Source organism: Poromitra crassiceps (genome assembly GCF_964638095.1).
Source record: "Poromitra crassiceps genome assembly, chromosome: 23".
Classification (NCBI taxonomy): domain Eukaryota; kingdom Metazoa; phylum Chordata; class Actinopteri; order Beryciformes; family Melamphaidae; genus Poromitra; species Poromitra crassiceps.
The window spans coordinates 3,171,252-3,193,751 of record NC_139639.1 but is presented as its reverse complement, the minus strand read 5'-3'; the positions used below and the strand labels follow the sequence as shown (position 1 = coordinate 3,193,751).

The window sequence follows — 22,500 nt, the reverse complement described above, 5'->3', positions numbered from 1 at the left end:
GTCCCCTCTCTCGCATGAGTGGCTTAAGCAGGTAATGTTGTCTGAGTTGACTTCCTGTCCCCTCTCTTGCATGAGTGGCTTAAGCAGGTAATGTTGTCTGAGTTGACTTCCTGTCCCCTCTCTTGCATGAGTGGCTTAAGCAGGTAATGTTGTCTGAGTTGACTTCCTGTCCCCTCTCTTGCATGAGTGGCTTAAGCAGGTAATGTTGTCTGAGTTGACTTCCTGTCCCCTCTCTTGCATGAGTGGCTTAAGCAGGTAATGTTGTCTGAGTTGACTTCCTGTCCCCTCTCTTGCATGAGTGGCTTAAGCAGGTAATGTTGTCTGAGTTGACTTCCTGTCCCCTCTCTTGCATGAGTGGCTTAAGCAGGTAATGTTGTCTGAGTTGACTTCCTGTCCCCCTATGTTTTCCGAGTTGGCAAAAAGTCGATGATGAAAGATTGATGCCGCCCACATAAGCGAGTGTCTCTTTAATATTTACCTTGGGGTCCGTCCAGCTTGGCTTTCTTCACTGTGGGGAGACACAGAGAGGGACAAAGTCACACACAGGAACACCATCTGCTTCACTTCTAAATGCTCCCACGTCCTCCTCTTTTGGCTTTTACACAGAGAACAGATTATGATGACAGGATGCTCATAAAATAGAGGAAGTAAATTTTTATCAAATCTATACTTAGCAAAACAGTAGAGATTGGAAATATTGTAGAGAATGAGAATTATAATACATTGGTGTCCTTGGATGCTGCTAGGAGTTGGATAGGCACTTGATAATAACAGATGGTATACCACGCATTGTCAGATAATACATGACTGCCCAGTCTGGAATTTGAACCTGCAACTGTGCAGATCTGTATTTTTAGGGCTGGACGATTATCCAACATGATGGCTTATCCTCTTTCAGTGGGATTAGATTTTGATGATATGGTGATTTTGGGATATCGAGATTCAGCACAATTCTGCTGTCTGAACTGATGAGAACAAACACGATTTATTTAGACGCTCAGACAAAATGAAGTATGATACTGTAGGTATATTATGCGGAAATTTCAGGTAGGTTTGACAGATGACACCAAACATTACCAATCGGTTCAATATGATAAACATTAATTTGATTATTTGTTTCAAATATGTTTTATTTGAGCATGACAATATACATTATATAATTAATTTGATTATTTCACGTCATTTTGCTTATGTGCAACCATATCGTCGATTCGTCATATTTATCGATATTGAGGGGGGGAAAGATTATCCTAATATTGATTTCAACCATATCATCCAGCCGTATCTGTACCATAAGGTCCCTGGTGGTGGCAGGTGGTGATGTACAGAAAAACACAGTGCTGGCCGCGGTCCCACAGTGTAAGATCCCCTGTGGCATTTTAGGTAGCGCAGTGGACAGGCTGGATCTGACTTATCACAGAAAAACGCAAGTGTGTTATCGCTACATACAAATAAAAGGATACCATGATCTAGCACAGATTTGTAAACATTTATTTTTACCACTTCATTACTCATAATTTTATGACATTAATAAACACATCCACTAGTCAGGGTTTAGTTACATCTGCTTTTTTCCACTCCTATAAAACATTGAATAGGTGACTTTTTTGCTAGTTTTCTAAGTATGGTTAAAGCGCACTCGTTCTTGCTGCAGTACCTTTTTTAACAGCTTTGATGTAACTCGCTCGCACATACATTTTTAATGCTCCACTACCTGCCCCCCAACACACACACACACACACACGTACACCTGCACACACACACGCACACGCGCGTACACCCGCACACACACACACGCACGCACGACACTTAAACACACACACACTCCACAATGTCCCCACACTCCAACAGTATGCACACACAAAAACCATGCACACACACACACACACACACACATCCAAAGATCCGATAATGTATTGATAAAAAATTCAGAATGCTGCAGGTTCAATACATTGCCTTTACCCAAAGTAACAGCCCATACCGCCCTTGAGCAATAATAGGAACTTTGCAAATGAGCTGAAATTAGCCTGAGTCAGCGAGAGAGCTTAGTTTCTTCCTTTCTTTTTCTCCTCTCATCTCTCTTTCATGCAACACAACACAGGCAGGATCTGCAGGTACAGTCCTAATAAGCAGTCACAGCAGCAGTCAGAGACAGTAACACACACACACACACACACACACACATGGCAGCACACACGCGCACACACACACAGACACGCACACGCACACACTCTCTCTCACTTGCAGTGACTCACTCACATCCGCCTGCAGCTAGGATTAAAAAAAGAAGAAAGAAAAGATTCCCTGCTGCCATTCAGACCACCACCCTCACAACACACACATACACACACGCACGCACGCACACACACACGCACACACACACACGCACACACACATGCGCGTGCGCAGACACACTGCAATTTTACCCTAGCAGTGGCTAGGGCTGGGCGATGTGGACAAAAAATAATATCTTGATATTTTTAGGCTGAATGGCGGTGATGCACAAATACATCTGGCTATTTTAAGTGGACTACATTTCAGTTGCACGTCAAAGCCACTTTTATGAGTTGTTTTCCCCCATTCATTGCTTTTGCAGTGGCTCAAGTGATGTGTCTAATGTCATCGCCCCGCTGTGAACTGAAAACGACATATTTCAATAGAGAAGACAACAATAAAACCAAGCCATTTCCCCGGCCGTTCTTTAGATTCATGCTTCATGGTGTTTTACTCACAGGACTAAAACACGCGTAGGAGGAAATATATGAGTACATGAGGAGGATCAATGGAAAAAGAATTGGATTTCACACGGCAGAAATCTTAATAATAATAATAGAACACACAACCATAAATCTCATAAATTACAGTGAGAATGAAACATCCCCAGCCCCCCAAAGAATATTAGTCGCATGTGATTTCCCATCTTGATTTAAAGATCGAACCAGGCGTTTTGACGGTACGATTTTTTTTAAACTGACATATTTGTGTCGAGTCCACCCCTGGGGATACACAGTGATCGAACCAGGCGTTTTGACGGTACGATTTTTTTTAAACTGACATATTTGTGTCGAGTCCACCCCTGGGGATACACAGTGATCGAACCAGGCGTTTTGACGGTACGATTTTTTTTAAACTGACATATTTGTGTCGAGTCCACCCCTGGGGATACACAGTGATCGAACCAGGCGTTTTGACGGTACGATTTTTTTTAAACTGACATATTTGTGTCGAGTCCACCCCTGGGGATACACAGTGATCGAACCAGGCGTTTTGACGGTACGATTTTTTTTAAACTGACATATTTGTGTCGAGTCCACCCCTGGGGATACACAGTGATCGAACCAGGCGTTTTGACGGTATGATTTTTTTTAAACTGACATATTTGTGTCGAGTCCACCGGGATACACAGTGATCGAACCAGGCGTTTTGACGGTACAATTTTTTTTTAACTGACATATTTGTGTCGAGTCCACCCCTGGGGATACACAGTGATCGAACCAGGCGTTTTGACGGTACGATTTTTTTAAAACTGACATATTTGTGTCGAGTCCACCCCTGGGGATACACAGTGATCGAACCAGGCGTTTTGACGGTACGATTTTTTTTAAACTGACATATTTGTGTCGAGTCCACCCCTGGGGATACACAGTGATCGAACCAGGCGTTTTGACGGTACGATTTTTTTTAAACTGACATATTTGTGTCGAGTCCACCCCTGGGGATACACAGTGATCTTTCCAAAATCAAATCGTGTTTTTCATGATCAGAGGATGTATAATAGCATAATATACTGAGGATCCGTGTTACAGATTCAAAGTACATTGGGCAACACACTGCTCATAGCCCCAATTTTCCTTGTAGAAACCTCATTCTATCTAGGAGATACCACCAAAGACGATGGGATTCAAGCAAGACAAACCCCAAATCAACTCACTTCCTGTCATTTTGTCACATGGGTATTTGCCCCATGGCTTTCCACGGACACGCCCACTTAGGAGACTTTCGGCAGGTCTGAGTCAATGGTTGACCACGCCCATTTAGGAGACTTGCTGCTGCTGCTGCTGCTACCATTTGTTAGAATTGGCGGAGCCTGCGGTGGTGGTCACCCGTCTATAGTAATATAATATCTCTGATACCACTAGCACAGCAGAATCCAAGTGAAAGGAAACTAAGAGGATTTCCCAGAGGACAGAGACTCACAGGGCAAATCAAGCAAATCGTTCAAGTCGAACTGTCAGGATGTGAGAGAGCTCAGATCAGCCATCCAAGGACAAGAGGAGGCTTGACATGAGTCAAGCAGACAGCAGCGTCTTCTTCTTCTTCTAAGGGATCACATGTAGTACACACGGGGATCTGCACTAGGCTGTGCAATGGATGACAGAAATACACTGTGGCGCTGACTCATTTAGCGTCCAAATCAAGACAGCTAGAAAATAGGACTGTGTGTGTGAATCTTCACTGGCCTCACGATTCGATTCGATTACGATTCATGATCTGTCAACGATTCGATTCGATTCGATTCCACGATGCATCACGATGCATCTCGATACAGCTCCAACTAGTATCAAATCCTCAATTTTCTGTATTATTACTGCACATGGCTACTTTTTCATCAATTAATACAAGCAGTCAGATAAATATCAACTCCCTTTTTTTTTTACTTAGAAAGTGCTTTAAAATCTGAATGTCAACAGAAATTTAAACATAAACGATTCATCTATCGATTCGATTCGATTCACACATCCGCATCTCGATGCATCGATTATACGATTAATTTGGACACCCCTAGTAGAAAATTGGACTTCAAAGTACATCGAAAATATCTGCAGGCAAAAAATAAATAAATAAAAATAAAATGTCTAGATTCTGCTTTGTCGACAGATGCTACAAAGAATGCAGCTTATTCCAGAGAGGTTTCAAGGCCTGTGGAGGACAGAAATAGCAGCAGTGGCAGTCAGGTAAGAATGAATGATGTAACAGGAAGAGGAAACGTGGCTCTCTGCCAAGTCTTGTAGTCGCCGACATTGACATCCACAGCCAGCGGTTTATGAATGAATCACTTGCAGGCCCCTATTAATGACGTCTGGGACCAGGCCCGGGACCGGCTCGGACAGTGACTGGGTGGACCGGGAATGGGAGGGTATATAGGGGTGGAGGTGTGTGTGTGTGTGTGTGTGTGTGTGTGTGCGTGTGTGTGTGTGTGTGGGTGTGTGGGGGGGGGGGGGTAGTGTAGCGAGGAATTATGCTCTCTGCGCACGAGGTGACTCAGGGCCCCGCCTCCACTTTCTTACTGTCTCCAATCCCCCATACCAATTAATCGACCTATGACAAACATCTACAGCCTACGTCATGTCTCACCATACACAACTCAAACACACCTCTCCATACAGCCTACACAACTCAAACACACCTCTCCATTAGGGCTGCACGATATTGGAAAAAACTGACATTGCGATATTCCCCGCCCATGCGATATATATTGCGATATGAAAAAATACAGATTTTCACCAGATTACCAGAATAGCTCTATTTGAAAGAAAATAATATTTCTAGAATGATTGGGATGATTTTGTAGAGGAGTCCATCTGATTTTGGAGGGGAAATTAGGTATTTTAATGTTTCTCAACCACTGGGCTGTGACCTACTGGTAGGCCTCAGAGCATCATCTATCAGGGTGCATACACATTTTGACCAATGGATTTCCATGACTTACATACATGAAAAAGTGAGTTATGACATTCTACTTTAAAATGTCACTAGCCTATACTTCACTTAGTGTAATGCAGCCTTTAAAACCAGGGAAAGACAACATGTATGCTGTATCACCATATTACCATCCAACATCTAAGACCATATAGTCTCATATCACAATATTGATATAAATTTGATATATTGCCCACCCCTAATATTGAGTGCCAGAATCTACCTCCCAATGATGCTATTTGCAGAAAAATGTTAGATTTAATTGATTATAACCACTGCTTTCAACTTCTTTCGTTCTTCTAACATTTCAATAAATCAACAATGAAACACCGCTGCCACTTCACACACTTGGTCTGACCCCCCTCCAGAAACTACCAAGTGGTACGCTCCGCATTTGGGGAGTTCCGGTTTTTGAGCGCACGCAGGGCAGTACAGACTGAGACGAGGATTCACATGCAGCCGACCGGTGACAAACAATTCATTCGTGAAAAGTAATAAATATACATTTAATTGCCCAGCTATGTCTATTGTCTTTTTATTTTCACCGACATGTTTTGTGTAAATGAGTCGCTATGTATGATTAACTCTACCGTAACGTAACTGCTATCATGTGATGCAACATCAGACTGAAGGGGAGAGAGAGCTGCGGTGATACACGGACAACTTCTCAGTAATCACTTTAGCCTTTGTGTCATAAGTTGCGGTCTTGCTTTTTGATGTTTCAAGAGTAAATATCTCCACTCCACGGACATGTTGAGTTACAGCAGCCAGCCTGCTGTATGCTAGTGCGCTGCAACCTGTGGACACGTCCGCCTCCGCAATCACATCGTTTACAGACAGGCTACTGTCAGCAACCCAACATAAGCAAAAACAATTCAATTGAGCTCTCTGTGCATGTTTGTTGTGTTGAAGCTAAGCACTAAATGAGTGAGTACAGTAGTGGGGCGTCTCTCTCCTTTGAGAGAGCCTGCATTTCACTCAGTAGGCTACCCCTAAAGTGAGAGTTTATCAAGCAACATGACGAGTTAATTTGCTTTTGACATCGCACGTCCTGCGATGTGACTATCGCGCATGCGCACATTGCGATGACGATGTGTAAACGATATATCGTGCAGCCCTACTCTCCATACAGCCTACGTGGTGTTTCACCCACCGTACGCAACTCAAACACACCTAATGGCCTGCATTTATATAGCGCTTTTATCCAAAGCGCTTGACAATCAGTAGGTTCATTCACCCATTCACACACCGATGGCGGCAGGCTACCACGCAGGGTGCTGGCACACCATCAGGAGCAATTTGGGGTTCAGTGTCTTGCCCAAGGACACTTCGACATGCAGACTGGAGGAGGCGGGAATCAAACCACCGACCTCTTTTATCCAAAGCGATTAGTGGACTACAGTACCCGCTCTACCTCCTGAGCTATAGCTGCCCCACACCTCTCCCTACAGCCTGATGTCTCACTGAACACAACTCAAACACACCTCTCCATACAGCCTGATGTCTCACTGAACACAACTCAAACACACCTCTCCATACAGCTTGATGTCTCACTGAACACAACTCAAACACATCTCTCCATACAGCCTGATGTCTCACTGAACACAACTCAAACACACCTCTCCATACAGTCTGATGTCTCACTGAACACAACTCAAACACATCTCTCCATACAGCCTGATGTCTCACTGAACACAACTCAAACACACCTCTCCATACAGCCTGATGTCTCACTGAACACAACTCAAACACACCTCTCTATACAGTCTGATGTCTCACTGAACACAACACAAACACACCTCTCCATATACAGCCTGATGTCTCACTGAACACAACTCAAACACACCTCTCCATACAGCCTGATGTCTCACTGAACACAACTCAAACACACCTCACCATACAGCCTGATGTCTCACTGAACACAACTCAAACACATCTCTCCATACAGCCTGATGTCTCACTGAACACAACACAAACACACCTCTCCATACAGTCTGATGTCTCACTGAACACAACTCAAACACACCTCTCCATACAGCCTGATGTGATGTCTCACTGAACACAACTCAAACACACCTCTCCATACAGCCTGATGTCTCACTGAACACAACTCAAACACACCTCACCATACAGTCTGATGTCTCACTGAACACAACACAAACACACCTCTCCATACAGTCTGATGTCTCACTGAACACAACTCAAACACACCTCTCCATACAGCCTGATGTGATGTCTCACTGAACACAACTCAAACACACCTCACCATACAGCCTGATGTCTCACTGAACACAACTCAAACACACCTCTCCATACAGCCTGATGTCTCACTGAACACAACTCAAACACACCTCACCATACAGTCTGATGTCTCACTGAACACAACACAAACACACCTCTCTCTATACAGTCTGATGTCTCACTGAACACAACTCAAACATACCTCTCCATACAGCCTGATGTCTCACTGAACACAACTCAAACACACCTCACCATACAGTCTGATGTCTCACTGAACACAACACAAACACACCTCTCCATACAGTCTGATGTCTCACTGAACACAACTCAAACACACCTCTCCATACAGCCTGATGTCTCACTGAACACAACTCAAACACACCTCACCATACAGTCTGATGTCTCACTGAACACAACTCAAACACACCTCTCCATACAGCCTGATGTCTCACTGAACACAACTCAAACACACCTCTCTCTATACAGTCTGATGTCTCACTGAACACAACTCAAACATACCTCTCCATACAGCCTGATGTCTCACTGAACACAACTCAAACACACCTCACCATACAGCCTGATGTCTCACTGAACACAACTCAAACACACCTCTCCATACAGCCTGATGTCTCACTGAACACAACTCAAACACACCTCACCATATAGCCTGATACAGCCCATACAGACTAGTGACCACCAGGTAAAACAGACGATGTTTTGAACAGGAAGTCATAACACAACTGGGTCAAGTGGGCGGGGCTACATAAGGTGAATAGGCTAAATCTAGGAATAATAGGCTACACTTGACTTGACTTGAGCCCGGCTCCACATGGGGGCTAGTGGGGCTTTGCCCCCTCAGTTCTGTGCCGCCCGTGTTGAACTCCTCGCGGCACGACATTGCTGTCTTTCAGCGGCTGTAGCAGGTTCATTTTTAAATCTAGAATGAAGATCCTGGGATCATGAAACTAGAAGACCTAATAAGGAATCCACTGGTAGCAACCATGCCAAGCTAGCTTGCCGGGAAGGGGGTGTAATAATGCAACTGCTATGGCCATTTTCAAATTGCCCCCTCAGTCAGTTCATCCTGGAGCCATGCCAGCTTGAGCAGGGCCACAAAAGACATTTCAGCCCAGAACAGACACTTTAGTTTAGGGTCTTTCCCTCGGCTTGGTGGGGGGGGGGGGGGATAGGTTGTTGTAGGTTTATTCAGCACTGCCACTGGAGCACCCCAATTAATTAATTAATTAATTAGCACACACACACATGCAGATTCTAACTAAAGAAAAATCACAGCATAGTATTCATTATCACATCCAGCTGGAACAATGTCAGCAGCATCAGGTGCTTTCTTGTTCAGGGATGCATGAGTGGGTGGGTGGAGGGTGACGCATCCATCCCTTCGGATGAAGGAGACTTGAGAGGGCCGTGACGCGGCGCGGCGCGGCGTGGCGTGCACACCCCCGGCCGGGCCAGCCAGCCAGCCAGCCGCCCCCGAGTATTCCCTCACGACTCCATCAGAGCGGTGCGGCAGGCAGGCAGGGCTTCCTCTCCTCCTCCACCCCCTCACCCTCCTCCTCCTCATCCTCCTCCTCCTCCACCGACCGCCCGCCCACGCATGAATGAACAGAGTGGATGACACACACACACACACACACACACACACACACACACACACACACACACACACCACACACACACACACACACAGCAATAATACAGTACTAGCGGAGGAAATGACGGCTGCCTCTCATCTCCATGCAGACGGACGGTAGCCTACATATACATAGGGAACTCCGGAGCTAATTTTTTGGCGCTTTCAGTCACGACCTATTTTATGTCATGGGTGTCTTTTGCTGGTAAACAAAGCATCCATGCGAGGCGGCTTTACTCAATTAAGGTCATACAATGAATACACCGCTCCGAAATAGTCCATTCAGCAGCAGTGGTGGTGTCAGCCATTCAGGTTTCCCCGGGCCGTGACACCCACCAGCATGCAACCGAACTCCCGTTAGGTTATATTAAAATTGACTATTCAGCACAAACCGTCCGCTGCTCCGCTGTTCGGCTAGACTTTTCTACTGAGCAGATGATAGCCCACAGGCTCTGACTGGAGAGAGATGCTGCAATAATATAACGACTGCTTCAATTAGACCCAAGAAGCAGCCAGCGTGGGTCTGAGAGTCTTACCTCCCACACATAGCAGGGACATCTCGGGTAGTGGTGTGAGCGTCCCCGCCTGTCCTCTGCCGAGTGCCCGCCCAACCGCCTGCCTGCCCGGCTCCTCTCTGTGATGTGTTGGGTCGGTCGGTCGGTCCGGGTCTTCCCTCCTCTCTCTCCGTGCCGAGGTTCAATAGCCCCGCAATACTGTCACGGCGGCGGCAACACAAACCATTTCACGAGTGTCCGTCTTTCTCTTTCTTGGCAGCTGTTGCTCCTCCTTTATCCAGAAAAAGAAGTCAGTGAGTCTGCCCCCCTCCTCCCCGCCCCGTCCCGTCCTCTCTCTTCTTCTCCTCCTCCTCTGCACTGCTTCAGCTCTCCTCTCTCCTCCGCTCCTCCTGCAGGCGCTCACAGCACAGCCATCTTGTTTCAGCAGCAGCACCTCCGCGCGAGGACAGCTCCCCGCGCACGCCGCCTCTGACGTCACGCTTGATGAGAAGCAGGCACACCATGGACTCACGCACGCGCACACGCGCACGCACACACACACACACACACACACACACACACACACGCCATGAGACGCGCGCGCGCACACACACACACACACACACACACACACACACCATGAGACACGCACACACACACACACACACACACACACACACACACACACACACACACACACACACACACACACACACACACACACACACGATGATGATGATGGGAGGGATGAGGCTGAATCACTATAGGCTACTCACCACACCGCTATAATAAAGCGTGACCTCGTAAGCCCCCCTAACGAATCAAAATGTAATCCATCCATTGTTTTTAGTTAAAAAAAAAAAAAAGCTGTTGAAAAGACTTTGAGTTGGAAATTGAATTGGCCTTATAATTGTTTTTATCCTGTAGCTACCTTGCTGCTGCTGTTGTTTCTTTGGTTTGTTTGTTTGTTTGTTTGTTTGTTGTTTGTTTTGCTATTATTATTTTTAGCTTGTCTTATGCAGTCTATAACAGCCAGCCCAGGGCTTACACACAATGTCCCTCTTCACACTCATATCACACCCATTTGTCATTTCTCTTTTGGGTCCCAAGATGAAAAAGTTTGGGAAGTCCTCCCTGTATACAGGGTTGCTGCTTCTTGACATAATCCAGCAAGAGGTTAGATGGTGTTCGAAATGCAGGATCCCCCCCCCCTGGGGGAGGACCCCCATCAGACAGCCAGACCCCCCCCCCCCCCCATCAATCATCTTTCTAAGGTTGCTCCCTCATTATAAAACATAGCCAGCCAGGCGCCCATGCTTGTCCATATTGTATATTGTATTCATTTTATTTCCTCTGGGTCTGTATTAAGATGACGATTTATTCAGATATGATTAGCCTACTTCTATTTGGATAGACCTGAGAGACTAAAGTGGTGAGGAGGAGCATATCTTCCTTATCCTATCTTTGTCTCTGGTCACCTTGGCATTGTTTTTTTTAGCCTATAGAATTGTGCTGTGTCGAATTATGCTAAATGGTATGTTGTATGTAGCCTATAACTGATGACTCATCAGTGATGAGTTATCATGAACAAGCAAGGCTTGAATCCAGTGTCCCACATTGACTGTGTAAAAATAACATCTTGGGTTTTCCCCACATAGCAGAGGGAATGAATGAGTTAACTTGAACTGATCTTGGCATCAAACTTGCCAAACTGACAGAAAGGAGGAGACATGAAAGGTGGAAGAGGAGGCTAATCTCTTCTGAGGAATGATAACTGCCAAAAAATGAATTCCACAAGCATTGCATTTTGTTGTGCCTCTGTCATGGCTTCAGCAAAGGCTCAAGATGAAAGGAAATATTGTACAAGAGGAGATATAAAGAAGATAAAAACAGGGAACCAATTGCAGAGAAAAACGTGATAAAACCGACACACTCAGCACTATAAACACAGGTTGCATGGATCATACATGAAATTTGGATAATGCTACTTTGAATAAAGCAATATGTTTATATATCATCCACGGATCAGGCGCTAGATATATCATATTTATAGCTTGTGGCCCTGCTGGAAACCAAGTCATTTCTCACTGAATGGGTGGAGGAGCTGACGAGTGATGAATGTGATAAGCAGCAACAAGCTTAGATCTAAAATGAAAGAGGAGTGAGACTATAGTGGATGATAAACTGAATAAGCAGCAATAGGCGGCACGGTGGCTCAGTGGTCACCTCACAGCAAGAAGGTCATGGGTTTGAATCTCAACCCCAGTCCTTTCTGTGTGGAGTTTGCACGTTCTCCCTATGTTTACGTGTGTTTCCTCCACAGTGTTTGTGGAGTATCGCAATGCTAGTGAAATGCGTAGTAGGCCTATATGATGTATGTTACCTATATGTGTATAGATATAATGTACACTCACACTGTGATGATGCTACTGTATATAAGCCCTTTGAGATGTGCTTGTGGGATAAGGGGCTAAACATAACTGAACTGAACTGAATAGACCCATTTCACAGCAACCGTTTTGAGGTGGTAAAGCAGGAAGTAAAGCAGGTGTAACCAATACCATTAATGATGGTTCCATTCCATTGCTAAATTCCTACACTGGTTACACCTGCTTTACTTCCTGTTTTACCAATTACCACCTCAAAAAAATGGTTGCAGTGAAAAGGGCCTGAAGCTTATAAAATTGCACTTTTATCTTTAACACAGATTCATATTTGCCTTATCTCTCCAGTCCACTCACACTCACTGTGCATTATTTGTCTTACAATTAGTCACAATGATCACATGATTTGTTTTTACAGGAAGGAAGGCGGCTTTCTCAGTTGCACTGTTAGAAACTGAAGGATACACTGGACCCTTCAAAAGAAACGTTATACTTGGCAAAGCCTTGTGAGATTACATCAAACCATTTTTCACCAGCTTTGTGTTAGCCCATGATGCTCATTGCTCAAACAAAATCATTCAAAAGTTAACAGTCTTGATCTTGAGGAAGGTTCACTACGTTGAAAGAGTCATGATCAAGGCCACTAGTCATCCTTTGGCCACAACTCATAGGTGTTGCTGCTGCCTGGTTTAATTAAGAATGGACAGCATGTTTCCATTGGCAACAGGCAGTCAACACTGTGAATGTTGCCAACAGGCCACAGGGTGAAGAAACATTAATCCTGCTTGACAATATGGTCCCTTATTGTGTTGTTTTTATCAATTTTAGTGATTTGATTTGATTATCTTTATTGGTTGCATGGCTGATATTGTAAAAGAAAAACGATATCTGAAATAAAGATATTTGATTGGTGCATGCATGTTCTGTACTGTATCGGGTCTTTCACAGCTCAGGGTGTTTGAATTAAGCCGTCACAGCGTGGTACAATGTGAATAAAGCAGAGGATGACAAACGACTGGGTGTTCAAAATCTGCAAGCCACCAATGTGAAAAAAATATTTCAGTCCTTGAACTTGAATAATAGTGTGCACACTAGGCTACCTATTAAATGGGTCATGGCTCGTGCAAGGTATCAGAACTGTTAGGAAATAGGGGCAACAATAAGAGAAAACTGTATAGTGATTTATTTAGTGATTAGTGGCATGGAGATTTTAAGAGGTGGCAGAAATATTATCCTATATTTGCTGATTTAATCGGAAACAATGACAATTGCTTGGAAAAGCACAACATTTTATCTAAAAAACATGACATTATTGTGACAGGAGTAGCCTAATTGAATATTGAATTGAACATTGAATAGAAATATCTAAAGGTGGTATTAGGGGTGGGTAGCAAGGAGTTGCAAGTACCAAACATGAGTCAACATTGCTGACATGCAAGGTCCGATAACATTTGTTTGTCATAAAATGAAACCAAATAGAAAACTGGAGTTCTTATTCAAGCATGTTACAATTATATTATATTATATTATATTATATTATATTATATTATATTATATTATATTTGTATTAGGACATTTACCTGGTGAAGGGGTGATAGTGTGAGCCGATTTAAAAAAAATACACAAAGGTTAAAACATGTGTCATGCCGAGTTTTGCACCCCCGCCGAGAATTGCATCCCCACCTTCCGGGAGCATATTGTAATGATTTATACGGAAACTTAAAGGAACACTCTGCCTATTTTCAACCAGCTTTGTATCATTAGAACATCAGTAGTATATCAGAAAACTGTAAACGGTTTTGAAGTCTGTCATTTAATTTGACAGTTATTGAGTGTTAAAGTGTGGACCAGTGACATCACTGGTCCACACTAACTCAAATTAATAACTCATTAACTCAAATCAACTCTCAATAACTGTCAAACTATTCATCATTCATCTAGTTTGACAGTTATTGAGCGTTGATTTGAGTTAATGAGTTATTAATTTGAGTTAGTGTGGACCAGTGATGTCACTGGTCCACACTTTAACACTCAATAACTGTCAAATTAAATGACAGACTTCAAAAACGTTTACAGTTTTCTGATATACTATTGATGTTCTAATGATACAAAGCTGGTTGAAAATGGGCAGAGTGTTCCTTTAACTGTTCAAAAATGATATAATTATCTGGGTAGACGTGATCTCCAAGCCAGGGGGTCTGTCCTGGCTCAAGAGACCGACTTTGATGCATTAGATCCGCGTGGAGGTGACTTCCATGCTTGGGGCTCTCTTCTGCCTCATGGAAGCCGACTTTGGTGCTTAAAATCCGGGTACAGATTACCTCGAGACCTGGGGATCTCTCCTGGCTTTATGGAGGGGGGTGCAAATCTCGGCGGTTTGTACCTGTCGAGATTTGCATCCCTGTTTTTAAATTAAAACAGCCCCCAAATATGGTGGGGGTGCAATTCTCGGCGGGGGTGCAAAACTCGGCATGACACCGGTCTTTTAGCAAGTTTTGTAAGAAGCCTACAGTACACACTATCATTTGAGTTAGTTTTACATCCCCCAGTTGACGCCCATCCTCCGACCCATACCGCCATACCTAGTTTAATTCGTTTTTAGTTTAGTTTAAGTTCACTTGACCTTGACCAGATGGCGTATGTCTGTCTGGGATGATGAAGCAAGCAAGCAGGGGAGCTGTTTGGCGGCAGCAGTGGACACATGAGCGTGTCGAGACTACCGGAAATCCACAAGACGAAGAAGTGTTTTGTTTACGCCTACGTCACCGCCCCTTCGAGCTGTCAGATTCAAGATGGCTGCCGGAGACAACAGCGGCAGGCCTCCTTGCCTTAATTTCTCTGGCCCGGGCCCTTTGGGGAACGTTCAGCCCAGCAACAGCGTTTTTTCCATGCCAACGTCCAACGGTGGAGCGGGTGGTTCGGTCGGGGGCGCGCAGGGAGCGGCGAGGCGTCCCAACCCGCAGCTGGGGCCTGGCGGCGGGGCCGAGAGCAACGGCTTGTCGGCCTCCTCCGGAGCTCCGCCGACTGCGCACAACCCTCTCCAGCAGCCCGGTGCAGGGGCGAACGTTGGCGGATCCATGGCCACCAACATGACCGCCACCGCAGCGTCGAACGCACCCCAGGCGGCAGCACCGGCCACCCATTCCTCGGTGGCGGCTGCGTCTGTGCTGGTCTACCGAGAGCCTGTTTATAACTGGCAGGCAACAAAAAGCACAGTCAAGGAGAGGTTCGCCTTTCTCTTCAACAACGAAGTGCTCAGTGATGTTCATTTTCTGGTGGGCAAAGGAATGGGGGTCCAGAGGATACCCGCACACAGGTAGGCTTGTTAACTGTAAATATTAAAGATGTGTATCTGGAACGCAAAACACTGTAACTTCATTCGTGTTCTTTGTTGTTTTCTGTTCAATGGTCAGGTTTGTTCTGGCTGTGGGGAGCGCGGTGTTTGATGCCATGTTCAACGGTGGGATGGCGACGACTTCCACGGAAATAGAGCTGCCAGATGTAGAACCTGCTGCGTTTCTGGCCCTGCTGAAGTAAGCTGCGTGCGTGCGTGCGTGCGCGCGTGTGTGTGTGTGTGTGTGTGTGTGTGTGTGTGTGTGTGTGTGATTGTCTTTCTACTTGTCCTTTTAAACTTCTGTAGATGCTCTGCAGCTTTTTCCGAAGTTGATTTTTAACTGTTCAGGAATAGGGATTTGCAACCGAGATGAAGTTCAGATAGGTAATGTGATATTAAATCTGATGGCAAAGCATTCATCACGTGATTATGAGTGAGCCCAGAATGTTTGAATGCTGTATGCAATACCCCACCTCCAGGTTTCTGTACTCTGATGAGGTCCAGATAGGACCTGAGACAGTGATGACCACACTCTACACAGCGAAGAAGTACGCAGTTCCAGCACTGGAGGCTCACTGCGTAGAGTTCCTCAAGAAGAACCTGAGAGCCGACAATGCCTTCATGCTGCTTACACAGGTCAGCCTCACCTCAAACTCTTGGCTGATATAACTGGGACTGCACAATTTGATTTAAAAAAAATATATAGAAAAAATGTGATTCTTGATTTTTCTACAGAATTTCATTTTCAACCTCTGTTAAAAGCGTCTCATCTGCCACTTGATTTGTCAGCCAAGGATTCAGTTAAAATAAAACTTGTGGATGAAGCGTTCTGAAACCTTTTCCATTTAGTGAAAAAAATGCAGCCTCCTATAATTTACAATTTGCAGCTGCTGTCATGCCGTGTCAGCAGCTCAGCTGCTGTCACAGCGTTATTCTCAAAGAACAGAGATACTCAAATGTATTTGCTCCACTGATGCACTAAGAAGAATGACCGTAATGTATTCTTTGTCTCAGGCTCGGTTGTTTGATGAGCCTCAGCTGGCCAGCCTGTGCCTAGAAAACATCGACAAGAACACTGGGGACGCGCTTGCTGCCGAAGGCTTTACAGACATAGATCTGGGTAATCCAGGCCTAATTCATCCTGGATTATGACATTTTAAGGACATTTAAAGATATTTATTGTGTGTTTATATATTACACAAATTACTGCCTAACTGACCGTTGCTTTTGATCTCTCCCTCCCTCAGATACATTGGTGGCAGTGCTGGAGAGGGATACTCTTGGGGTGAGGGAGATTCGCTTGTTTGGGGCAGCGGTGCGTTGGGCAGACGCGGAGACGCACAGGCAGCAGCTGCAGCCGACACCAGAGAATAAACGCAGAGTCCTGGGCAAGAGCCTCACACTCATCCGCTTCCCTCTCATGACCATCGAGGAGTTTGCTGCAGGTAAACACAGGAACACACAGTCAGTAAAACAGTTCTGACAGAATTGCCTTATGCCTCAGAATCTTATCTGTGTTTTGGGTTCTGTGTTTCTGTGCCCTCAGGTCCGGCCCAGTCCAGTATTCTGTCTGACAGGGAGGTGGTGAGTCTGTTCCTCCACTTCACCGTCAACCCAAAGCCACGCGTGGAGTTCATCGACCGGCCTCGCTGCTGCCTCCGCGGGAAGGAGTGCAACATCACACGCTTTGGACAGGTGGAGAGCCGCTGGGGCTACAGCGGGACAAGCGACCGCATTCGGTGTGTGAGGAAGATGCAATCAAATAGCATCACATACATAAAGCTGTACTCGGCTCAATACATTTGACTCACCACCACAGTAGATAAATCGCTTCTTTTGTTTTCGTTTCAGGTTCTCTGTAAACAGAAGGATATTTGTGGTTGGGTTCGGCCTCTACGGGTCCATACACGGACCAACAGACTACCAAGTCAACATACAGGTATGGTCCTGAACACGTCCTCCCAATACCAAATGATGGTCTCGACCTAGTTTCAAGATGAAGACCAGACATGCTGCCTCGCGCCACACGTAATCTAGTGTCATAGCGACCTCATCATCACATGTAATCCTAGCGTGACGACAAGGGCAGTAATCCCAGCGTGACGTTCGCGTGACGCACTCGCCTAGGTGACGGCGTTAATGTCGTCAGTGCAGTAATCCCAGCGTGACGTTCGCGTGACGCACTTGCCTAGGTGACGGCGTTAATGTCGTGAGTGCCGAGGCTATGACGCGGCAGTATTTATAGCCACGCTTGGCGCACCAGCGTCCTCTTTCCCTGATCTCTGGCCGCTACACCTAAGCTGATCTCATCCCTTCTCTGGAAGCCGCGTTTCACCCCACCCACCTCCCCAGTCCACCACCAATGTATTGACTCCTGAAGAATCCCCTACGGGGGGGGGGTTCTCTATTCTAGCCCGAGCAGATGCCCTCCCGCCTCAAGAAGAGAGGCATCTTGCCACGGAGTCACTACGCCAAAGAATCAGTCGCCATGCTGCCACGCCATCAGAATTAGTGCCATACCGTTTCAGGCCATGAATATTATCGCCATGCCATACTTTAATAAAGCTTGCTGATTAACCTTACCCTCTGGTCTCTCATGATTGAAATACAATATTGTTTCTTACCGTTAAGAAACGTTTATTCTCATTGCACTGTATGTATGTAGGCATGTGTTTGATGTGTTTGGGATGTTTGTCTCCCCATTTTATTCCTGCAGATAATCCATACGGACAGTAACACAGTACTGGGCCAGAACGATACAGGCTTCAGTTGTGACGGGTCGGCCAACACCTTCAGAGTCATGTTCAAAGAACCAGTGGAAATACTACCCAATGTCAACTACACTGCCTGTGCTACACTTAAGGTACAAGACATGACAAAATGATAACGTCAGATATAAATGTGATGCAAAACATTTCTATACTCCACACAGCAATTCACTACACTGTCTAGCAGTGCATTCCAGTCTAGTAAAATGGCGTACATTGTTGTGGTTTTGGTTTTCGCTTGCTGTAAATGTCCGAGTAGTGTCCGAGTATCTAATGGGATAGTTAAAAAAACAGTCAGAATGCTATGATACTGCATCAAAAATTAATCGTATAGAAGACAAACTTGAGAGGTTGGCAATAGAGTACCACAGGGATGATGTATTTTTGTAGGCTTTATCCAGAATTCGCCGCCACTTTGGTTCGTCAGTGGAAAATTCTATGGGGTTTTAGAATGTGGTTTTCACTTAAATGTATAAAATAAGATCTGTGGTTAACAAAAGTTTATGGGAACGCGAATATGGGTTCAGCATGATACTCTTCACATACGTGAATAACTTTTATGCCTTTTTAAGAGTTTTGCGTTTTTTTTTTGTTAACCACAGACCTTATTTTATGCATTGAAGTTAAATCCCCATTCTAAAACCCCATTCACTTTTCCTGTGACGAACCAGGAAGTATACTTCCGAACTCAGTCCTGGGGTTCGCTATGGAGATACGCACAACCAAAAAAAAAAAAGCCTCAATAAACAGTCCACATACTGAGATCAATGCAAAAATATTGTCTTTTATTTCAAGACATCAGGGAGTCAAAAAGTGCAAAAAAAATAAGTGAATTAAGAAGCAGCAAACGTTTCAGTCCTTGACTATCATCAGTGCTGATACCTGATGATAGTCAAGGACTGACTTGACGTTTGCTGCTTTTTAATTCACTTTCAATTATTTTGCACTTTGAGCACTTTTTGACTCTCTGATGTCTTGAATTAAAAGACCATATTTTTGCATTGATCTCAGCATGTTTATTGAGGCTTTCTGTTTCTTTTTTAGCGCAGACATTGGCGTGCGGGCATCTCCATTGCCAACCTCTCGTAGTTTTCAGGTTGTGTCCAACTGTATGTAGTCGTGTTTGTTTCGCTGAAAGTAGTCAACCTTCTCTACCGTCGTGTCTTCTAGGGTCCAGACTCTCATTATGGCACTAAAGGAATGCGAAAGGTAACGCACGAGTCGTCATCCACCGGCACAAAGACCTGCTTCACCTTCTGCTACGCGGCGGGCAACAACAACGGCACGTCTGTGGAGGACGGACAGATTCCCGAGGTCATCTTCTACACGTAGTCGACCTCTGGACCCTGCGTTGACGCCTTCGTCTGATCACGTGACGACCTGGGCTCAGTTCAGGGCCAGATTTCAGCTGTTTAAGACTGTGGCTAATCTGTCAAGACAACATCCTATTGTCCTCTCCATATAGTGCACTACTGTTGGCCGCATGGGGGAGAAAAAAACTAGCTGTGAGTGAGGCGATGTGGGTCACTACATTCGGTGTAGCTTGTCATTTGAGATGCTGCCTCTCGCTTTTCTCAATGGCCTCCTTTATCCCATTGTTCTTTCCACAGCGGGCTCGGAGAGGGGAGCTTGATGTTGAGATGTTGAGATGTTGAGATGTTTGAGGGTTATTGAGTGATGCAAGCCTCTGAAATGGACATGATACGACTGCGACTGAGAGAGAGAGTGTGCTCTCAGACTGCAACAGTATTGATGTCACCACTGTGGGTTTGAAGACGTAAAACCATGACACTGAACTTTACTTTTAGCTCTATGATGATCCCCCCCCTTCTAACTCCACCGCATCAGAGTGCGCAAGGTGAAATGCAATTGTACGAATGTACAGATGATTTGATCCCCACTCAGATTTGCCTATAGAAGATCCTTCTCACTGTTCAGTGCAGACCAGTATTTCATCCATTTTCCACACGTCGGCTCTTAACTCCCGCATAGACGTGTGGACTTCATAGGCTTATTAATTAATGAACTATTTTGGTGGATTTGAACCAAACTTTTGTTATACAGTAACTGGGTATGGCTGGAGATGACTTGAAAGGACACAGATAAGCTGTAATACTTCCTGAAGTGTAACCTTGTGAAAAAAGAGTGTCTTGATTCGTCTAAAAAAGAAAGAAAGAAAGAAGAAAAAGCATTTTGGAGTACTGCATAGAATCTGTGGCATCATGTCCCTGCCTGGTAGTTGTTGCTTATACACCTTGCACTTCTTTGGTCTTGCATATGTACATTTGGTTGTTCTAACTTTGGATGCACACTAACTCCTCTTTGGATATGTTTCAGCCTCATTTTGAAATATACAGGTGGGTGGAAAATACCTTAAGGGTTGTATATTATTAAACTGGCATTTATTAACATTATTGATATTGATGTAATTTGAAATAACTATGGATTAAAGAGTGACAAAGTTATCGCGTTGCTTGTTTTTGATGAAGAACAAGACATACATTTGTTCAGATTCTACATATTGAGCAGTACGAGGTAGTGGTGGTGGTGTTAAATGGGACAGATAGACGAGCACAGAAACCAGCTCCAAACCTTCATATCCTGCATTAGGGACGGGGCCAATCCGATCCAATATCGGTATCGGGTGCCGATATTGGCACTAATTATCGGATTGAGAGAAAAAAATCCGATCCGATTTTTTTTTTTTTGCAATTCCAGCACGGGCGCTGGCTGTAATTTGCCCATGTATAATAGTATCCTTCTTTGCCTTGTATATTTTCTTAATTTTGTCTGCTTTTTGCAAGGTATATATATATATAAAAAAATTGTAATTGGCCAAATCTTTGCCTAATGCTGTATATTCAAGAAAAATATTGGTATCGGCATAATATCGGTATCGGCAGATATCCAAATTCAGGTATCGGAATCGGATCGGAAGAGAAAAAAGTGGATCGGTGCATCCCTATCCTGCATACTCACGCAGGATACTGAATCAATACCAGCTGACCTTGAAGCGGGACAAGTGAGAACAGAACTCCCTTAATTCAACATAATAATTATGGGTTGAATCCATTTTATTCATCACATCCAAAGGACAAACGTTCCAATCCAGGCATGAGTTCTGTAACACTTTATTGTGATTTCCATGGTTTTATCCGGCCATGACCCATTTTAAACTAGCGTTATTGCAGCAGTATCACAGTGCACTGTACAGCCTCATCCTGGCAGAGCAGGGGCAATGATGATGGGGAGGGAAAGGAAGAAACAAGAAATTGATGACACAACTGCTTCACTCGCCCTAGGCACTTCGTGTAGCTGTGAAATGACAAAATACGCATCTTTGCCCCCCGCTAGCCTATAACAGAAGATGCATGAACATTGTTTCTGCCTCTGACTTTTGACAGAGCAAGTACAATTTGTGCAATACTGTATTATCTTAAAACTATGCAAGTATTTTTTTAAAGTGCCCAAGGGGTAGGGGTTTAGAGCTCGATTTGGTATTTAAATCCAGGGACAGCGTTTACAGTTTGTCCAAGTAGTTCTCGACGAGAGGGATGCCCTCTTTCAGACCTTTGCGCTTCCTGATGTCGGCAATGACGTGGGAGGGCTTGGTGGTGGTCTCGCTGGGGTCTCCCTGGAGAATCTGCCAGTGGTCAAACACACACTGGGGGAAGGCCTGGCCTCCTGTGTTACTGCGCAGGTCAGCTGTGAACCCTGCAGAGAGTGAAGGAAGAGAAGCTCTAACAACACGTAAAAGAAAAAAATATATCTGACTTCTAACCCTATGTACCCAGATCTGAATCTCCGAAGATACAACTTAGACCAGAAATTAGGTTTCTGCATCTATCTTCATTTTAAATTATAGATTACGGTAAATATGCTGCAAAATCTATGCATTTTAAATAACCCAGGAATTTTGAGTGTGCAT

General features: G+C 44.7%; 3 protein-coding genes across 3 annotated transcripts in view; 1 reads left to right on the top strand and 2 right to left on the bottom strand.

Moving 5' to 3' along the window:
* The window catches only part of LOC310797372 (protein unc-13 homolog A-like), a gene marked incomplete at both ends in the record, with an annotated part of 50,613 nt that extends 40,463 nt beyond the window's left edge, over positions 1 to 10,150 (bottom strand). The window contains 2 exon segments of the mRNA XM_083659743.1: positions 479 to 508; positions 10,129 to 10,150. Coding sequence (XP_083515869.1) covers positions 479 to 508; positions 10,129 to 10,150 — 52 coding nt within the window.
* Positions 10,151 to 15,259: 5,109 nt separating this feature from the next.
* Positions 15,260 to 21,022, top strand: btbd2b (BTB (POZ) domain containing 2b). The gene is made up of 9 exons (XM_083659392.1): positions 15,260 to 15,786; positions 15,884 to 16,003; positions 16,284 to 16,440; positions 16,819 to 16,924; positions 17,052 to 17,249; positions 17,351 to 17,543; positions 17,656 to 17,743; positions 18,521 to 18,667; positions 19,743 to 21,022. Exons 1-9 carry the CDS (start codon positions 15,263 to 15,265, stop codon positions 19,902 to 19,904), a joined length of 1,695 nt encoding a protein of 564 aa, XP_083515518.1. The 5' UTR covers positions 15,260 to 15,262; the 3' UTR covers positions 19,905 to 21,022.
* Positions 21,023 to 21,679: 657 nt separating this feature from the next.
* The window catches only part of LOC310797088 (elongation factor 2b-like), a 10,378-nt gene continuing 9,557 nt past the window's right edge, over positions 21,680 to 22,500 (bottom strand). The window contains exon 14 of the mRNA XM_083659374.1: positions 21,680 to 22,286. Coding sequence (XP_083515500.1) covers positions 22,093 to 22,286 — 194 coding nt within the window. The 3' untranslated portion in view covers positions 21,680 to 22,092. The remainder of the gene's footprint in view (positions 22,287 to 22,500) is intronic.